The sequence below is a fragment of the Bombyx mori genome, chromosome 13 (genome assembly GCF_030269925.1).
Source record: "Bombyx mori chromosome 13, ASM3026992v2".
In the NCBI taxonomy this organism is placed as follows: Eukaryota; Metazoa; Arthropoda; class Insecta; order Lepidoptera; family Bombycidae; genus Bombyx; species Bombyx mori.
In genome coordinates this window covers 749,010-766,840 of record NC_085119.1, presented here as the reverse complement: position 1 = coordinate 766,840, position 17,831 = coordinate 749,010, and the positions used below count along the sequence as shown (strand labels likewise).

At 37.0% G+C, this 17,831-nt stretch overlaps 1 protein-coding gene across 1 annotated transcript in view; it reads left to right on the top strand.

Moving 5' to 3' along the window:
- LOC101742494 (protein O-mannosyl-transferase TMTC1) overlaps positions 1–17,831 on the top strand; it is a 188,093-nt gene that overhangs the window by 50,593 nt on the left and 119,669 nt on the right. The window contains exon 2 of the mRNA XM_012690553.4: positions 5,822–6,563. Coding sequence (XP_012546007.2) covers positions 6,268–6,563 — 296 coding nt within the window. The 5' untranslated portion in view covers positions 5,822–6,267. The remainder of the gene's footprint in view (positions 1–5,821; positions 6,564–17,831) is intronic.

Sequence of the window (17,831 nt, the reverse complement as noted above, 5' to 3'; positions counted from 1 at the left end):
GATGGGAGAGATGTGCTCCGCACTAAACGCTTCACTTTCCCCCCCTTGCCTTTTCATGAGTTTTGTCTCATGCGAGGTTTGGACGTTGGTTGTTGAGAGACAGGAGGTTTTAGTCGGTTCGACTCCGACATGCCCCGCCCTCCATCCCCAGTGAAGGGCGGAAGTCCGGCGATTTCCTCCTGACAAAAAAAAAAAAAAAAAGCCTATAGCCTTCCTCAATAAATGGGCTATCTAATACTGAAATAATTTTTCAAATCGGACCAGTAGGTTCTTAGATTAGCGCGTTCAAACAAACAAACTGTTCAGTTTTATAATATTAGTATAGATTTAAATGAATATTTTCTGACCTACAACCAGAGAAAACCCACGAAAATTGATTGCAACCATTTCTAATATTAATATTAGTAATAAAGTACCAGTACCCACATATCAAATACATACGATTATATAGTATTAGGAATGAAGGAATGTCCGTAAAAGGACTTATGTTGTGAAACGCCCACGCCTCGTTATGACAATCTCCACCATCAGGAAGCAGTCGTGTAGTGAGAGAAATAATATGTGGCTTATTTACTTTAGATAAATTTTTATCCATCTAAGTAGATAAGAGGCGGTGATTATTGATTTTTCTCATGAAATTTATGTTATATTGCATATCATAGACTGATGTTTTGGTGAAAAGATTGCATAAAATTGAGAATTGACCTATTTTAATAATAATAATAAATTCTAAGAATTTCCTAGCAGAGTACAGAAAAAAAATATTTGAAAAATTATCTTTAATTACTACCAATATTTTTAATCAAATGTGTTTCACCTTTCCTTTTCCACAAATGAGTTTACTCAAGCTTATACTTTAGCCTATATTTTTATATGATCTGTACTCATTTGTTTATTAAGATTTTATGACCTAGTAACTAGATCTTTAAGCCAAGTGTTTTCTTCTTATATACTGTTATAATATCATTTGAAAAATGACATGAAGCGAGAAAACTTATTTATCAATGTGGTATTTAACGATTAAAACATTACATGAAGCTAACTGGTAGTAAGGCAACTTATGAGTCAGCACGGGTAGGTACCTATTTCTGCCGTGAAGCAGTAATGCGTTTCGGCTTGAAGGGTGGGGCAACCATTATACTGTAAAAACGGAGACCTTAGAACTCATGTCTCAAGGTAGGTGGCGGCATTTACATTGTTGATGTCTATGGGCTCCGGTTACCACTTAACACTGGGTGGGCCACTCGTCTATTCATCTAAGTAGAAAAAAAATATGTTTTCATTTATTAAATGAACGGACGGACGACATTGATAAAGGGATGAAAAGAGAACCACGGAAGTGATGATGCCAGCACTTCGAAAATAATTGGTATTTTTAATTAACTATTCAAAAATAACTGCATTGAAAAATAAGAAATAAATGTTAATTAGTTTCTTAAATTGATCTTTTATAATAAACACAAATACAAATAAATAAATCGTTATTAACATTTTATTCATCAATGCAAATTGCCAATATGGATTTTTCGTAATTATTTTTCAATAATAAATTAAAACAGATAAAATTTCCTTTACCAACATCCCATGTTTAGATTCCCCGAATTTCCAAATAAATACTTCTTCGTTATATTCTCATAAATACTATAGCGACAAAACACGTGATACTCCTGATACTGTACACAATACACATGTAATCGCTTGATTGTCGAAGGGGATAACATACGTCCACGAAACTTGGGTCCAATCAATCATCCGTAATTCAATATTTGTCATCGCTCGTGTAATTGAGAGCTGATTAATGATAGGACATAAATGTTTGGCCAAATGTTTGTCGAACGCGACCAATAGAGGCTGTGTCTCCTGTTTTATGTGACGTTACTCAAACGCCATTTTTGATTGAGATAGTTACTTTTTTTTAAGGTAGGAATAATAACACCTATCGCATATTTCATAATACCTTTAAAATGGATGTATAAATGAAAATAAACATAACTATATGACACCATTTTAATAAAGTTGCCATGTATTTTTTACAGCTTATAGGTGTGCTGTATTGGTACAGTATACCGAACATACTCGTAGGCTATATCGAACCGATTTTGTGGATTTTTTTCGTGGATATGTTGGCGGGTTCCTGACTAGTTTGAATACACAATTGGACCCAATAAGTAGCACTGCGATTGGATACCAAGATTTTTTTATTTTCAGGTCAGACCAATGTCTGCGGCTCTACACATATATCTACATAGATACATAATATAAATATACATTTTTTTATTGCTTAGATTGGTGGACGAGCTCACGGCCCGTTAGATGTTAAGTGGTTACCGAAACTCATAGACATCTTCAGCGAAATGCCTCCCTTCAAACCGAAACGCGTTACTGCTTGACGGCAGAAATAGGCAGGGTGGTGGTACCTACTCGCGCGGACTCGCAAGACGTCCTACCACCAGAAAATACGCAAATTATAATTTTGCGGGTTTGATTTTATTACAAGACGTTATTTTTTCATCGAAATCAATCGTGAACAATTGCTAAGTACGTATTTCATTAGAAAAATTGGTACTTGCTTGCGGGATTCGAATACCGGTGCATCACAAGATACAAATGTATCGAGCATCTTATTCTTTAGGCCATGTATTTAACTAACCATGTAATTAACGGCCGTCTGGTATAGTGGTAAGTGACATGGTCACTACACAAGGGGGTCGCGGGTTCGAATCCCGCCGAGGGAAGATGTTTGTATGATAAATATAAATGTCTTTTCCAGGGTTATGGGATGTATATTAAATATATGTATGTGTATAATAAAAATCTTACATTTATATCCGTTATCTGGTACCTGTAACACAAGTTCTTTACGAACTTATCACGGGACCAGTTAACGTGGCGTGATTGTTAGTAAATATTTATTTATTTATTATTATTTATTATTTAGCCATTGAATGTATATTACATATCTGTAAAGGAATGGATTACTTACAAAATTATAAATGTTATTCAAATTGACCACGGGATTTTATTATGAGTAGATACTAATAAACCGAGCTTACGCTAAATGTCACGTACTGCGAAGCGCAGTACAGAATCACCTTGTGATCGTTGTAGGGTAGAAACGACTATCGGGAAGGAGTTAGATACTAAAGGAAGAGGACTACTTCTTCTGGTTCACTAGAAGTCGTCACGGTAATGATGACGCTAAATAAAGAAAGCTCTCATCGTCAAACATGAATGTAAATTGAAAACTTTGAATAATCAATTATATATTTAAAATTGAGCTTTAAGCTAACATCGGGAATGTGTGCCAGTTTAATGGAATTATGCCGTAAAGCTTTCAATTCGTAGAACGTATGCCGTGTACGAGTAAATTAAGGAAACATGGCATTAGCATTTTAGACGGGATAAGGCGCGGACAGAGCACAGCGCAGTGAAGTCAGTGGATCAATTTTATTTGTACATTAAGCAACGGTAATCCAGTAGGTAACAATTTTATCATTACGCTACGCTATGTACCTAAGTCTTGAAAAACACTTCTGTGGTGAGTGTTTTAAAATGAAATCAATCAAACTTGAAATTTGTAATTCAATTGTTACATTTATGTATGAGTGAATCATGTTTGTGAGCCCATACGTGAATTTGAAGTGTGCTTAATAGAAGTTACTCCAACATAGTTAGAAAACCAACTTCACATTTCAAAGGTTAATAGTGGGATCCGGAATTAAAATCGTTTTTACGATTTAGTCTTGCTCATTTATTTTAAATATTTTGGGTCTTTATAATATAGTAGTATAATTTTTTATTAGGGCTACGAGTCACCAAAACAAAAAAAAAAAACGATTACTGTGCTTTTCATCTTTTAGTCTCGGGTAACTTATTTTATTACCACGTGAACTATTTATTTAAAGAACTAAAAATACAAATCGAATTTGCAGTGCAGTAATCTCAACACTAAGCAAGAAAAGTGAAAACACTTAAAAATATAAAATAACCTACGGCTGATAAATATACTGTGTGAATTGTCTTCTAAAAAGAAATTTCTTAACAAATCCCAATTAATGGAAATCTTAGAAATAAGTTCAGTAACTATTTCATATTAGCTTCGTGTAGCCACTGGTGGTAGGACCTCTTGGGAGTCCGCACGGGTAGGTACCACCACCCCGCCTATTTCCGCCGTGAAGCAGTAATGCGTTTCGGTTCGAAGGGTGGGGTAGCCGTCGTAACTATACTGAGACCTTAGAACTTATATCTCGAGGTGGGTGGCGCATTTACGTTGTAGTTGTCTATGGGCTCCAGTAACCACTTAACATCAGGTGGGCTGTGAACTCGTCCATCCACCTAAGCAATAAAAAAAAAAAAAACGTTACCATTAGCAAAAGTTATATTTTAAAGCAACTTGGATTTTTCACACAAACAAACTGACTAAAATGACGAAGACATGATATAATTAGCATATTACTCGCGTTACTACTGCAAATATTATGTCGGAAAGTATGCAAGCTTTGTAAAGTGACACTTTTTTACAAAAGGATAAATTACTTCGCTTCTAGGGAAAGGGGTTGAGAAGACGGAGTATAACGCGGCTCGGTTGCGGACTGACGTAACGTAGTGACGGAATGTTCTTTCTGTTTAGGGTAACGGCCACGGTATGGGCTGACCAAAGATTTTGATGGCAGGAATGGAATTACCGCGCAAAATTGTGGACGAGACGCTAGAAGTGGTATCAGGAAGGCGACCTATTCTGAAGAGTACAGCTGTGCTTTCGTGGGGTTGCTGTCAATGCGCCACTTGGGGGACACTTGTGGGACGCACGGAATCCAAAGTGTTAGTCAATGAGAATGCCTTTAGAAGTAATAAAGTGCCAAAGGCGTTTACGAATCAGATGTTCATACGGTTTGACTATCGCAGGGATAACGGGTGCGTTTTTCCGCCAATAATGTACGCTTCTTTCTACAACGCTTGAAAGATACAGTTCATCAGAGCGGCATTCAAAGTGGAGTAAATTTATTAGCGATGAAGCTCATCTTAAGTGAGTGTGGTAGGATGACTGCGAACAGGGCGAGATGATGGTATATCATGAGGCGCTTCAAATTTGCCTCTTCCAATGTTACATGACCACAATGACCACTTTGTCAAGAGTGTTACGAATGAGAGAAATAAGGTAACCCGCCCACGGTGTTTATAGTATTTTAATTATATCTGTCGCCATGGGATGCCTTTTTAACATGTACACTAAATACGTAAAATAATTGAGATGAGCAGATGAGTAAATCCGCGGATCGACGCAAAATATTGTCAGTTCTAAAAGCTATACTGGTGGTAGGACCTCTTGTGAGTCCGCGCGGGTGGGTACCACCACCCTGCCTATTTCTACCGTGAAGCAGTAATGCGTTTCGGTTTGAAGGGTGGGGCAGCCGTTGTAACTATACTTGAGACTTTAGAACTTATATCTCAAGGTGGGTGGCGCATTTACGGTGTAGATGTCTATGGCCTCCAGTGACCACTTAACACCAGGTGGGCTGTGAGATCGTCCAACTATCTAAGCAATAAAAAAAAAAACTATGTCACTTTGGACATGGGACAATTTAACGCCAATGGTGAACAACTATTTTTCCTTGCAATATTGCACATTTCATTCAAATTAATAACGTGGGTTGTTCACCGTTACTCTTAAAATAATATAATAAAAAAAGAACACAACAAAAGTCATTAGTAATTTAAAAAATATATTCAATTATTAAACTATCAAATTATTTTAGGCACATTAATTTAATAAAACACAGGACACAGGAATACATTATCTAATATATCTTCGTTGTTTCAGGTCCCGGTTGCCGATAAATCACTTGCCGCTTAAAACACAAAGGACGAAGCAAGAATTAAAAAAAGAAATAAGGAAAAGTCCCGGGCTATTTTTCTTCCGAGCCGGACCATCGTTTAGCTGGCTCTCATGAATATGACATCAGCGGACCGCGTGCTTGATTTATGCGGCCACGGCTATCCATCAACCTGACCGGGGTAACCTTAAAAGTCCACTTTCCCTTGTCGACGGACAACCTTTCTGTTCCAGCCGTGTTTGCGAATTGAGTATGCATGAAGTTTCGATCGGCGATTTATTAAATCTATGAGGTCGTGAGGTTTACTCACAGGTCGGTTTGAAGTTGCGTTATTTTAGTTCATATAACGATCAGGTGTTTTTAACAGTTCATATAATCAGTGCACTTATAATCTGAAGTGAAGTCCGAACCGTGAAAGTGCTTAATTAACATCATGAAACGCCGACCTTTGCCGCCGGTCAGAGAAGAGACTACCGCAAATACGTGGAAGACTTTATGCGAGAATGACTGGGCCATTTACACTTTAGTCGCGTCAGTCAGTGCTTTGACATACGCAAATAGTTTGCATGGTGATTTTGTGCATGACGACATCCCGGCCATTGTTGGTAATGGTGACGTGAACGGTGGTAATAGTGTGTTAGGAGTGTTTGGGAATGACTTCTGGGGGACTCCGATGTCGGATGCAACAAGTCACAAATCGTACCGGCCGCTAACCACGCTGTCCTTTCGGTAAGTTATTTAAAATTTTCATTTAACTTTAGTCATAAAAAGGACATAGATGAGTGGCAGCATATCGATGTTTTTCAAATATCCATATATGAGCATACATAATATACAAATATAATGTAGCTTACGAAATACATTCAGAAAACAAATTCGTTGATGCCAAGTCCAAACTAGTCATGATTTATCGCCGAGTAGTTCTGCGAACCATATTTAATTTCACTTCAATTCAATCTTCTTCAATTCGGGTTCAATACTGGGGATTCCTAGTATCAAGCTGTCGAGCTTTAATTTACTTAATTTTATCTTCTTAAGAAAAGGCATGGAAAAGAAATTGGAAGAACTAGTGAATTCTATCGAATACAAAAAGCTATCAAAAAATCTGGCAGCTAATAAGTGGAGGTTTCGCATAAAAATAATCAAATTAATACGATTTCTATTCCATAATTCTTTGAATTATGAAAGGACTAAAATAGTAATAAGTTTATTTTCTGGGAAAAAGGTATTTGAATAAAAACAGGACCGTTTTGATGATCAAATACAAGTTTAGATTCGGAACTGTGTCTGTAGTACATACTTTAGTTGGTTCCCAAATATTTAACTTTCAAATATATACGACACTTCGTGTGTGTTATGAAATTTTGGTTGAAAGGTTGTTGGACTGGACTTCAAATAATTATGCAGAATTCAATATGGCCCCTTATTTTTTTATTATTGCTCAGATGGGTGGACCAGCTAACAGCCCGCCTGGTGTGTTAAGTATAGGAGCCTATAAACATATACAACTTAAATGCCACCATCCACTTTGAGACATGAGTTCTAAGTCTCACAGAACAACGGCTGCCCCACCCTTCAAACCGAAACGCATTATTAATTTACGATAGATATAGGCTAGATGGTGATACCTACCCGTATTATGATTTTGCGAGTTTGACTTTTATAACTTAATGTCATGCCTTCATTGTGGAAATCGATCGCTAGGTATGTATTTCATTAGAAAAATTTGGTACTTGCCTGTGAGATTCGAACACCGTTGCATCACTTGGTACGAATGTAGTGGGCGTCATATCTTTTAGGCCACTTCCCTGTGATTCTTTGCTTTGAAACGTTAAGAACTTTTTATGCCATTAAATAAACATTGTTTTCTATATTCACAAAATCGTAAACTATGTATTCCAAACCATAGAAGCATTTTTAAGCTTATTAAAAGAGAAGACAAAGAAAAGATTATCCACCAAACGGCTATTGTCTCGGTTGACCAATCCTGAGGATGGTCCTGATGCTGTTCAGCATTTATATACAAATAAAATGGTTTTGGAATTATCATTAGCGCGCTTGCTGTATATGCTAGATTTCTCTGTGTTACTCGTATGGTTACCGCTATAATATTTATGACAACAAAGATACGTCTTAGTCACGTCATAGTTTCGCCTGTTTTAAATCCATTCAGTCCAGCTTTCGAGCTACTACTAAATGCTATCATGTTCTATTTATTCTTGTCTCGAGTGGAAGCAACAGGGTTGACGCCAACAGAAGCATGAAGCACTAAACAAATTATTCCGCAAGGACTGAGCGTGGCAGTTGACTTAACGGAAGGATAGGCTCGTGTGGTGTGATGTGTCTATCGTATGAAATACCTACTGTTATAGCATTTCATAATACTGCTTATAATAATCGCCGCCCCCAGTGATTGTGAATCTCACTTAAAAGGGAAAAATTAAGATTTATTTAATTGGTCATTATTGGAGCTTTATAGTACTTTTATGAAACTTGTGGAGCTGTTTTTAACAATCGAAAACCAATTAAAGTTAAGATAAAGAAATTGAATATTATCTATTAACATACAAATTGGCATACAAATTATTTAGTATTATAATTATATCGATTATATTGGGCAGCAGTGCTCCAAGTAATTCTTTTGCTACTTTAATTTTTTTTGTATTTGCTTCAGTGTTAATTAACTATCTTAGAAGAAAAGCTACTGATCACTCGATGTGTTGTGACAGCTATTTTTGGAGATTCGCGATGCTAGGGATAAAGCCAGGCCTATAAAATAGACTGGATACACATTGGCCATACAGTTTCATTGCTTTACCAGCTGGCCACGAAGTCGAAGTTCTTCCGCTTTTCTCGTTTCCCTTCTACGGTATATAAAAAGTTCAAACGATGCCTCTATAAATATCTCCTGTCATCTAAATAGTCAGCCATCCATCAACTTTCGCTAAGACATACGCAGTTTTGGTCGAGAGCTGTTGTATCAAAATTAAGACAGGAAAAATAGTTTTTATATGAAAAATGAAGTGATAAGTAAGGTTCAAGATTTTTTACTATATCCATTTTAAGCAGACGAGCATACAACCTATTAGTACGCTACTAAATTTAAATAAACAATATTTTACTACAATTTACAATTACCACTATTACTCCTGCTATTACTATTACGGTAAGGACCAAAAACATGGGATAAAAATATGAACCCTTTAAAAATATAAATTTACATAGTTACTGGTCACAGAAAAAATCGTCCAAGAAAAATATCTCGAATATAAAACTTCCACCGCACCTATTTCATTTTCAATAGATGTTTCACCACTGAATCGATAGCCGTGATTTGTGAAGGGCCATATCTGACCCCTATGCAAATGGAGCTTCGTCGGTGACGCGGCGGTTACAACAGAAATATCCGCGATAGAGTTACAGCTCTTTGTAATGCTATTGAACGTTTCAGCTATACGCGGGTCGGATATTTCCATTGTATTATATTCGAATAGATAAGGTGTACCTTTTTTCTGTCCCATTTTCACGTTTAGTTACATTATTTTGTTTATTTTTTGTAGCCTACGAAAAAAATCAATCAAAAAGGTTTCATTTTTCAATTATCGAAAACATGTAAATGTATTATTGTATAGCAGCTGATGCATCGCTCACTCAAGTAGGAGAGAGACAGATGTCGAACGCTGCCGAACGCGGAGGCAGATTGTGCTTCTTTGTCGCTCGTTGCGCGCTCTCGCTTGCACTTCAAGCCTTAAATGGAACAACTCAGAGCGAGGTAACGCCGCATGAGTCATGTTTATTCGTGCGTGCAGTCGGCTCCATCGAATTATAAGACGTTGTCATCTCAAAAACCCAGGAGTCAATTCAATTGTTGACTTTATTGCGTGCATATTTTAACAAGTCACTGGTGGTAGGACACTTGTGAGTCCGCGCGGGTAGGTACCACCGCCCTGCCTATTTCTGCCATGAAGCAGTAATGCGTTTCGGTTTGAAGGGTGGGGCAGCCGTTGTAACTATACTGAGACTTTAGAACTTGTATCTCAAGGTGGGTGGCGCGTCTACGTTGTAGATGTCTATGGGCTCCAGTAACCACTTAACATCAGGTGGGCTGTGAGCTAGTCCGCCCATCGAACCTAAAAAAAAAAAGTCACATCTTGTTAGCAACAATTGACAGAAGTTAAACTTAATAAAAATCATTGGTTAAAGCGTCGGTAGCTTTACAATAGCCCTAGATAATTATGTAAGTATGTCGCGTACTGTTTGTCTGCATAGTCGTTCCAAAGCGTCATGCCTTGCACATTGAATATCGGAATACACGTAGCCCCATGTAATGTAAACTTCAATCATTGTTCGAGATTGCCGCCAGCATTTACAGTATAGGGTTTCGTAGTATTCGATAGCATCAGGAAAACAGAAAGTTAATTGGTACGACTATTTCACGTTTAAAACGAGATTATAGAGATTCGAGTTACAAGGGTAGCTGTGCGAAGATCGTTATAGGAGTTACGTGAATCGCAGCGGACTGATGACAAAGTGACGGATTTGTGTTACAAATTTGGTTTTGTAACACTACCTAAAAATAATTTGAGATTTTTGCGTGTTATCAATTGTTCACGATTGACTTCCACGGTGAAGGAATAACATCGTGTAATAAAAATCAAACACGCAAAATTATAATTTGCGTAATTACTGGTGGTAGGACCTCTTGTGAGTCCGCACGGGTAGGTACCACCGCCCCGCCTATTTCTGCCGTGAAGCAGTATTGCGTTTCGGCTTGAAGGGTGGGGCAGCCGTTTTAACTATACTGAGACCTTAGAACTTATATCTCAAGGTGTGTGGCGCATTTACGCTTTAGATGTCTATGGGTTCCAGTAACCACTTAACATCAGGTGGGCTGTGATCTTGTCCATACATCTAGGCAAAAAAAAATAATGTGTTTTTGTCATATTTTAAATTCTTGATTGTACTTATTCTAATATTCGATTCTTGACTTAGAGCAGTGCTTTTAAACAGGTAGACAAAGATAACGGAAACCACTTACCTAGAATCTAAAATAAACAATGGAGAAGTATTAATATACAGAACAACTATTCAGAAAATAACACTCAAAATGAATGTTTAGCTTCATCGATCAATTCTTGTTTGACTTGTACCTTATTCGCGGTCAACCCTCCTTTAATCCTCCATACTATAACGAAGAGAAGAGTTATAAAGGAAGAGTTATTAGCCGTTAAAAAGTTAAAGCAATTGTGTTGGTTTAAATTTTGAATTTATCATATTTATATAAGCAGAATAGAATAGACAGGGGATATATAATTTGGACTATTCAATTTAACAATGATGTTGTAGCATAGCATAGATTTTAACGGTAAGCAGCAGTTTAGCTGCCCCTGGCATTCTCTGAAGTCTACGGGTGATGGTAACCACTCACCATCAGGTGGGCTGTATGCTCATCTGTCTACAAGGGTAATAAAAAAAGCATCATTTATTGACATATTAGAAGAAGTTCGAGAAGTACTCGCGCTAGGGATAGCTTGAGGCAATCTCGCGTAATGAGAAATGTTTTGATACGAAATGTAAGTGCGTATCTTGAACTCTCCACAACTCACAAGTCGGTCTGCAGAACAAAAACGTCCCTTCGATGGAAGATCTTCCCTCTACATTAGATATGATAACAAAAACGTTTCCAATAAACTCTGACTATCGGTTCATGTCACAGCTATGATTTGCGGGATCAGATATTATATTCTTGTAGATTTTCAAACAAGAACAAAGTTAAATCGTGTCTACTCCGGCATCTATCAGTATAATATGATTAGAATACATATGTTATGGTCTTAAATCAACTTTATTATTATTTTTTATTGTTGTCTATTCTATTCGTATGGTTGACTGAGCTTACGGTCTGCAGCGTGAAAAACACTAAAAAAAAACCGTAAAAAATCCGTAACCATGGCATACTCGTATTAATTAGTATTGCATACTGATATAATGGCATGTAATGAAGTTATTTGTATAAATGAGTGAAAGAGCTTACGGCCCACCTGGTGTGAAGTGTATTCTGCACATCTATCACAATTTAAATGCCGATACTCAACTTGAGAAATTAAGTTTAAGGCTCATATTATTATATAGTACAGGGGTTGTTTCAACCCTCCAAACCACAATTTACGACTGCTTCGCAGCTATAAAAGGAAGGACGGTGGTACCTCCCTGTGACGGCTTACAAAACCTTGCCAATAAATACGGAAATTTTTTTTTTTTTTTTTTTATTGCTTAGATGGGTGGACGAGCTCACAGCCCACCTGGTGTTAAGTGGTTACTGGAGCCCATAGACATCTACAACGTAAATGCGCCACCCACCTTGAGATATAAGTTCTAAGGTCTCAGTATAGTTACAACGGCTACCCCACCCTTCAAACCGAAACGCATTACTGCTTCACGGCAGAAATAGGCAGGGCGGTGGTACCTACCCGTGCGGACTCACAATAGGTCCTACCACCAGTAAAATATAATATAATTTAAATATAATTTTATATTAAATATAATTTTTGCGATTTTTATTACACATTACGGTCACCGTCCTCGTCGAACCCGTCGCAAGCGACGAAGGGCTCGCCGAGTGAATTAACCCATAGACATAACCCACTGAGTTTCTCGCCGGATCTTCTCAGTTGGTCGCGTTTCCGATCCGGTGGTAGATTCTGCGAAGCACTGTTCTTGCTAGGGCCAGTGTTAGCAACACACCCGGTTTGAGCCCCGTGAGCTCACCTACACGTCAAGGAGAAGCTGATATAGCCTCTCAAGGCTATCAGCATATGTAGGAAGAAAAAAAAGTTGAAGTCATTCGTGTGGTAAATCCGTATTTTAACGCCGGCACTTTTGCATCGCTCGATAGTACTACACATGGTAACACATTATGTAGGTCTAAGTTGTTAGCGACCATTTCTACTATCCACTAAACTTCAACAAACAACCTACAGGCTTCCTGTACATTATTTAGATATATGTATTTTAGACGCCATTAGCATTATCTTACCACTATCTTAGATAAATCGTTTTCAAAGTCTCAGATAGAGCTCTTAATCTCCCAATAACAAACTTTAATACACAAAATCCACATTCGAAATATGAACGACTTATCTGACATTCAACAATTTTGTATGTACTATTACAAGTAAGATTGCCACTCAAATTTGTGTCTTACGGGTTCGTGATAAATGTACTAAAGGACAATGCGGGTTTCTGGAATGGATGAAAAGGGGGAAATGGAATGTGTGATATGTAGATGTGTTGTATCATTGTTATTATTGTAAGGTCTCCTCACTATTCTGATATATTATTATGTATAATAGATTTGGATTCGAACGTCACGATGCTATCTCTACTTTTATGCTGATTTAAGATGTTTTTGTGAATCGAGTATTTTGGAACATTATTAGAAAGAGTCTTCACCCGATTAGGGTCGTTATTGATGGATATAATTTTACACACACAGAAAACTATCCTTAAGCAGTCGAAAATTAGTCTTTCGTTAAATACTGTGAGCTCCGAAGAAAGAAAAAAAAAATTAAAAAATTATTTATTTTTAAATTTAAAAATTTTAATTTTTTAATATTATTCAGCTCAGAATCGAGCTTGGTACTAATAAAAAAAAAGGAACAGAAATTTAATAATATTTTTTATCTCATTAGACCCAAATCAAGCGGTAGCAATTAAAATACTCCCTCGACTTGCAAATGCCTACGACCTAATGAAGGGATTCTAAGCATAATAAAGCTTGTTAAAAATTCTTACTACCTTTGAATTAATACGATATGACATTACTTGCCGCCTATCTATGTTTAATTTTTCAAAACAGCATTTTTCAATATTTTATCTCATAATTACCTCTATTTTAAGAGTTACAGTTTGATTAAAGTAATAGCGTATTCAATTCTTTAGATATATCGGCGGTGTGTGGGCATTGTTACTCTTTTATATGCCAGAATACGCATACAAGTAAGGGTAAAAAATTATTATCCTTATTAATTTTTGAACTAATTTATAATTTATTATATATTACATAAATATATTAATTTTGAATTAATTTAAATTTTGAACGTGATGCCAGAAAATGAAATTTATGTGCCATTATTTAAAAAAAAATCTCGAATCTATTCAGCTTCACAAAAATCAGTCACGACGCGAAGTAATATTAGTACAATTGAATCTTTTCCATCAGGAAAAATCGCATCAAATCGTCTATTCACAAAGTGTTTATCGATCTTAAATCTTCAGGCGAAAATCCGCCCATTACACGGAAACCTGGCTCCTTGTCACCAGAAGTGGGTCACGGTGAATCTCGCAAGACAAAAGCACCCCCGGAAACACAAGCCAATGTGATAAACGACACCGGGATGAGTGGCTGAAAAATGCTACGGTGTAAATTAAAAGGGGACCGAATGATGGATGACCCCACCGTGGGAGGGAAGAATACAATTTTAGAAATTGAACGGATATAAATGCGCAGGGTTATGAAGTTCTTGTGATCTGTGGATGGCTTATTGAGATAACGTCTGGATAAATCGACTGTTGTAATTGATGGGGGAAGATTGGTTTGAGCCATTGAGTTGTTTTTTCATTGGCCTCTTGTAGTCTGTATGATGTGGATACTCGGTGGTGTTTCGTCAGAAATAGGCCTAATGGCCGATTGATCGATAGAGAAGATATTCATAGGCATACGAAAACTTGAATCGCGTTCGTACCTATCTTAATATATTATTTGAACGGAAACATTGTTGTTAGTGCATTAAATGACAATGCAATTTACAAAAGAATATCTTATTCATAATTTAATTGTTAAATTCCAAAAATTCCATTCCAACAATGTTTGCTTTTATTTTAAAATATAAAATTCACAAAGAACGCTGATAAACTAAGATAAATTCATATTATATTTAATCCAACTAAGCACTAATTCACGAAGTTAGTAAATTTATTCCCGAAGATTTCCCTCAGATAATCCTAATTTATATTTCCAACCGACGCTTCCAAGTTCATGAGGGGTCCATCAACACTAATCATTCTAGTAGCCACTAGTCTTCGCTTTACTACAAATAAATCCTTACATAACGTTGCCGTCTCAGCATCAGCAGTTTACAGCTACTATTAAAGGGCGCTCTCTTGATCAATGTCAGCCATCAAACTTGCTAATGTCTCAGGAAACATCACAATAACTCAGGGGACAAACACTTGGGGATCTGTTATGTTCTTAACTCGAATAGTTTACGACTGTTTATATTTGAGATTTCTGATCTGAAGATTTTCGGCGTGCAATATTTGTTTATGGTTTAGAGGGTAGTTGAAGATTTATCATCTCAAGGAAGGAAAACGCCTTGCAAATATACATACATATATAAGTTTTTCTATTCAAAAAGCTCTCTTTCTGACTGAGTCAGTATTCGCGATTCTTCCGGGTTTCTAATCTTCTAAGTCGATATCACAATAATAGAATAAAAATAATAGCTGCAAAATTTATAAATTTGCCACCCCGATTGGTACCACGGTCCTTTTTTTTGTATTGCCCTTGTAGGCAGACGAGCATACGGTCCACCCGATGGTGAGTGGTTACCGTCGCCCATGGACTTCAGCAATGCCAGGGGCAGAGCCAAGCCGCTACCTACCGCCTAATACTCTCCACACCGTGGAGGGGAGCTCATTCCATAGCCGGATGGTACGTGGCAAAAAATACCTCTGGAAACGCACTGTCGATGAACGCAGCGGTTCCAGATAACATGGATGAACTCTGCTCCGATGGCGGGAGGTGCGATGTCTGACCTGTTCCTACTCGAATTCATCACGGGATCTAATGTAAAGCCTAATGTAGCGTAGTTTTTTTTCAATTCAACTAAGAATTCAACAAAATATCTTAGAGCGGGCCGTAACCATACAACTTCCTGTGGCTAAAATCAAGTAAGCAAATGTGCTTGTCGAATCATTAATTTTTGTAAAAAGGATCTTATACCTTACGAAATTCAGTTTGGATTCTACAATATGTTAGAAAACTCTCATATAATCTTAGTAACTTTTACCTCTTTTTTTAAATTTTACGATCAACACCTTCTTTTTCCATATCATGATCGCCGTGCTTATCAATTTCATAGTTTTTGTTATCTAATTACCATAAAGGTAAGTTATATTTTATTATTGACATAAAATAAATTAAACAAAATCCAAAATAAAATACTACACCTAAAATATACAATACAATAAACGCTGTCAAACCTTTTTACACATTAAAATAGCCTCGTGTTTTTCACATGATTTTTTCAGAGGTTAAAAGGTAAGTTCCCTTGATATGTTTACAAACAAAGCTTCGTAGGAAAGTGAAAAATCGTTCATTGCAAAGGAAGTCTCCAATCGTATTTTACGTGATATAATTGTAAAGAAAACCGTATTCCTCGGTTTTTTCCGCGCCATTGTTTGTTTCTTACGTTAGGCGTATCTAAATAAATTACGTCGCTTTATTTATTTTTCATCAGACGCGAAACGGAAGTTAATAATATGGTTTCCTTTATATGAGTTTTGTGAAATCGTTATAAGGAAAATTTGTTTCGTAGGAAAATGAAATTCTGTTGACGTGCAATGTTTTTACTTAATTTAATATTGTTACGCGCTGGGGTTCGGGATAGATAAATAATATACCGAAGTACAAATTAACACTGTATTTGCATTTAGACCGCTTAAAACACTTCACAAACACTTTAAAATTCTCAATTCACTCCTTTCGCTTCGCTTCAGGTGATCCGTTCGCTTCGAGTAGTTCCGATTCCTAACTTACTGCGTGCCATCTCTGTAACACTTTTGTACCCGATACCACATCCCTAGAATCGTCGAGAACATTCCTCACAATTCGAATATTTTCGATGCGGCTTTCCTCTATCTGACATTAGATGGCGTTGTACTTCTCGAGCGTTCTAGATGTTACTAGAGTCTTCGATATTCGTTCGACTATTCAGCGATAGATAGCGTTACTCTTACCGGTGTAACAATATCAACGGCTTAGTGTGATAATAGGGTTGTAAATTATTTCTCCCGGTGACGGACGTGAGTATTGCGCATTAGTAAATTTATACTTATCAGTTAGTTTATTATTGAAGTAATGTAATCGAGTCAAGTGTCGAGAGATAGCGATGGGCAGTCGAGTGCAATTGTAATCATGCACGTCGCTGGGAGGAGTAGTACAGTAAAAGCTCTTTATTTGCGGGGTATATGTTCCATAAATGTGCCGCGAATACAGAAACTGTGAATATGGAAAAGCGCGTTTATAAAAGATATTAGATTGGAAGCCTACATATTGGAAGCCTTTTTATTAAAGCGGATGTATCGGTGTACCGATTAGATTTGCGAATAAAGACATTTTTAGCGGCGAATATAGGCATTAGGTCGGAATTTTTTAATCCGCGTATAGTGGAAACGCGAATAAAGGAAGCGCGAAGAAGCAATTTTACTAGCAATTTTAATAGCAAATAAGTTATATAAATGTTGAGTTTATGTTTGAACCATTAGAGGATGGTTTGTGTATCATAAATATCGAGCCACCCATAATTAACTGTTAGTGTTGTTGCAAAACATTGCTTGTACGACCCTTAGTTCTGGTACAAACACGGTCGCCCGTAAGCGAAATAGAAAGCAATGTTTAATATTATATTATTATGTATTATCCATGAACGGTAAAGTGCTAACTGCCGAGCAGCTTGGGTCTCTTGAATATTGTAGTAGGAAAACATGCTGCTGTCGACTGCTGACGATAAAGAAATTTGTCTACTTCATCAAGCAAGAGCGGTCACCCTGATGATGACGATGGTGATGTCGGCATTGCTAACTTCTGGAATCTTCTGAATTCATCCAAAGCCTCGTCACTCCGTCGCAAAACTCGTCACTTACACTTTTTTATTGCTTAGTTGGTTGGACGAGCTCACAGCCTACCTGGTGTTAAGTGGTTACTGGATCCCATAG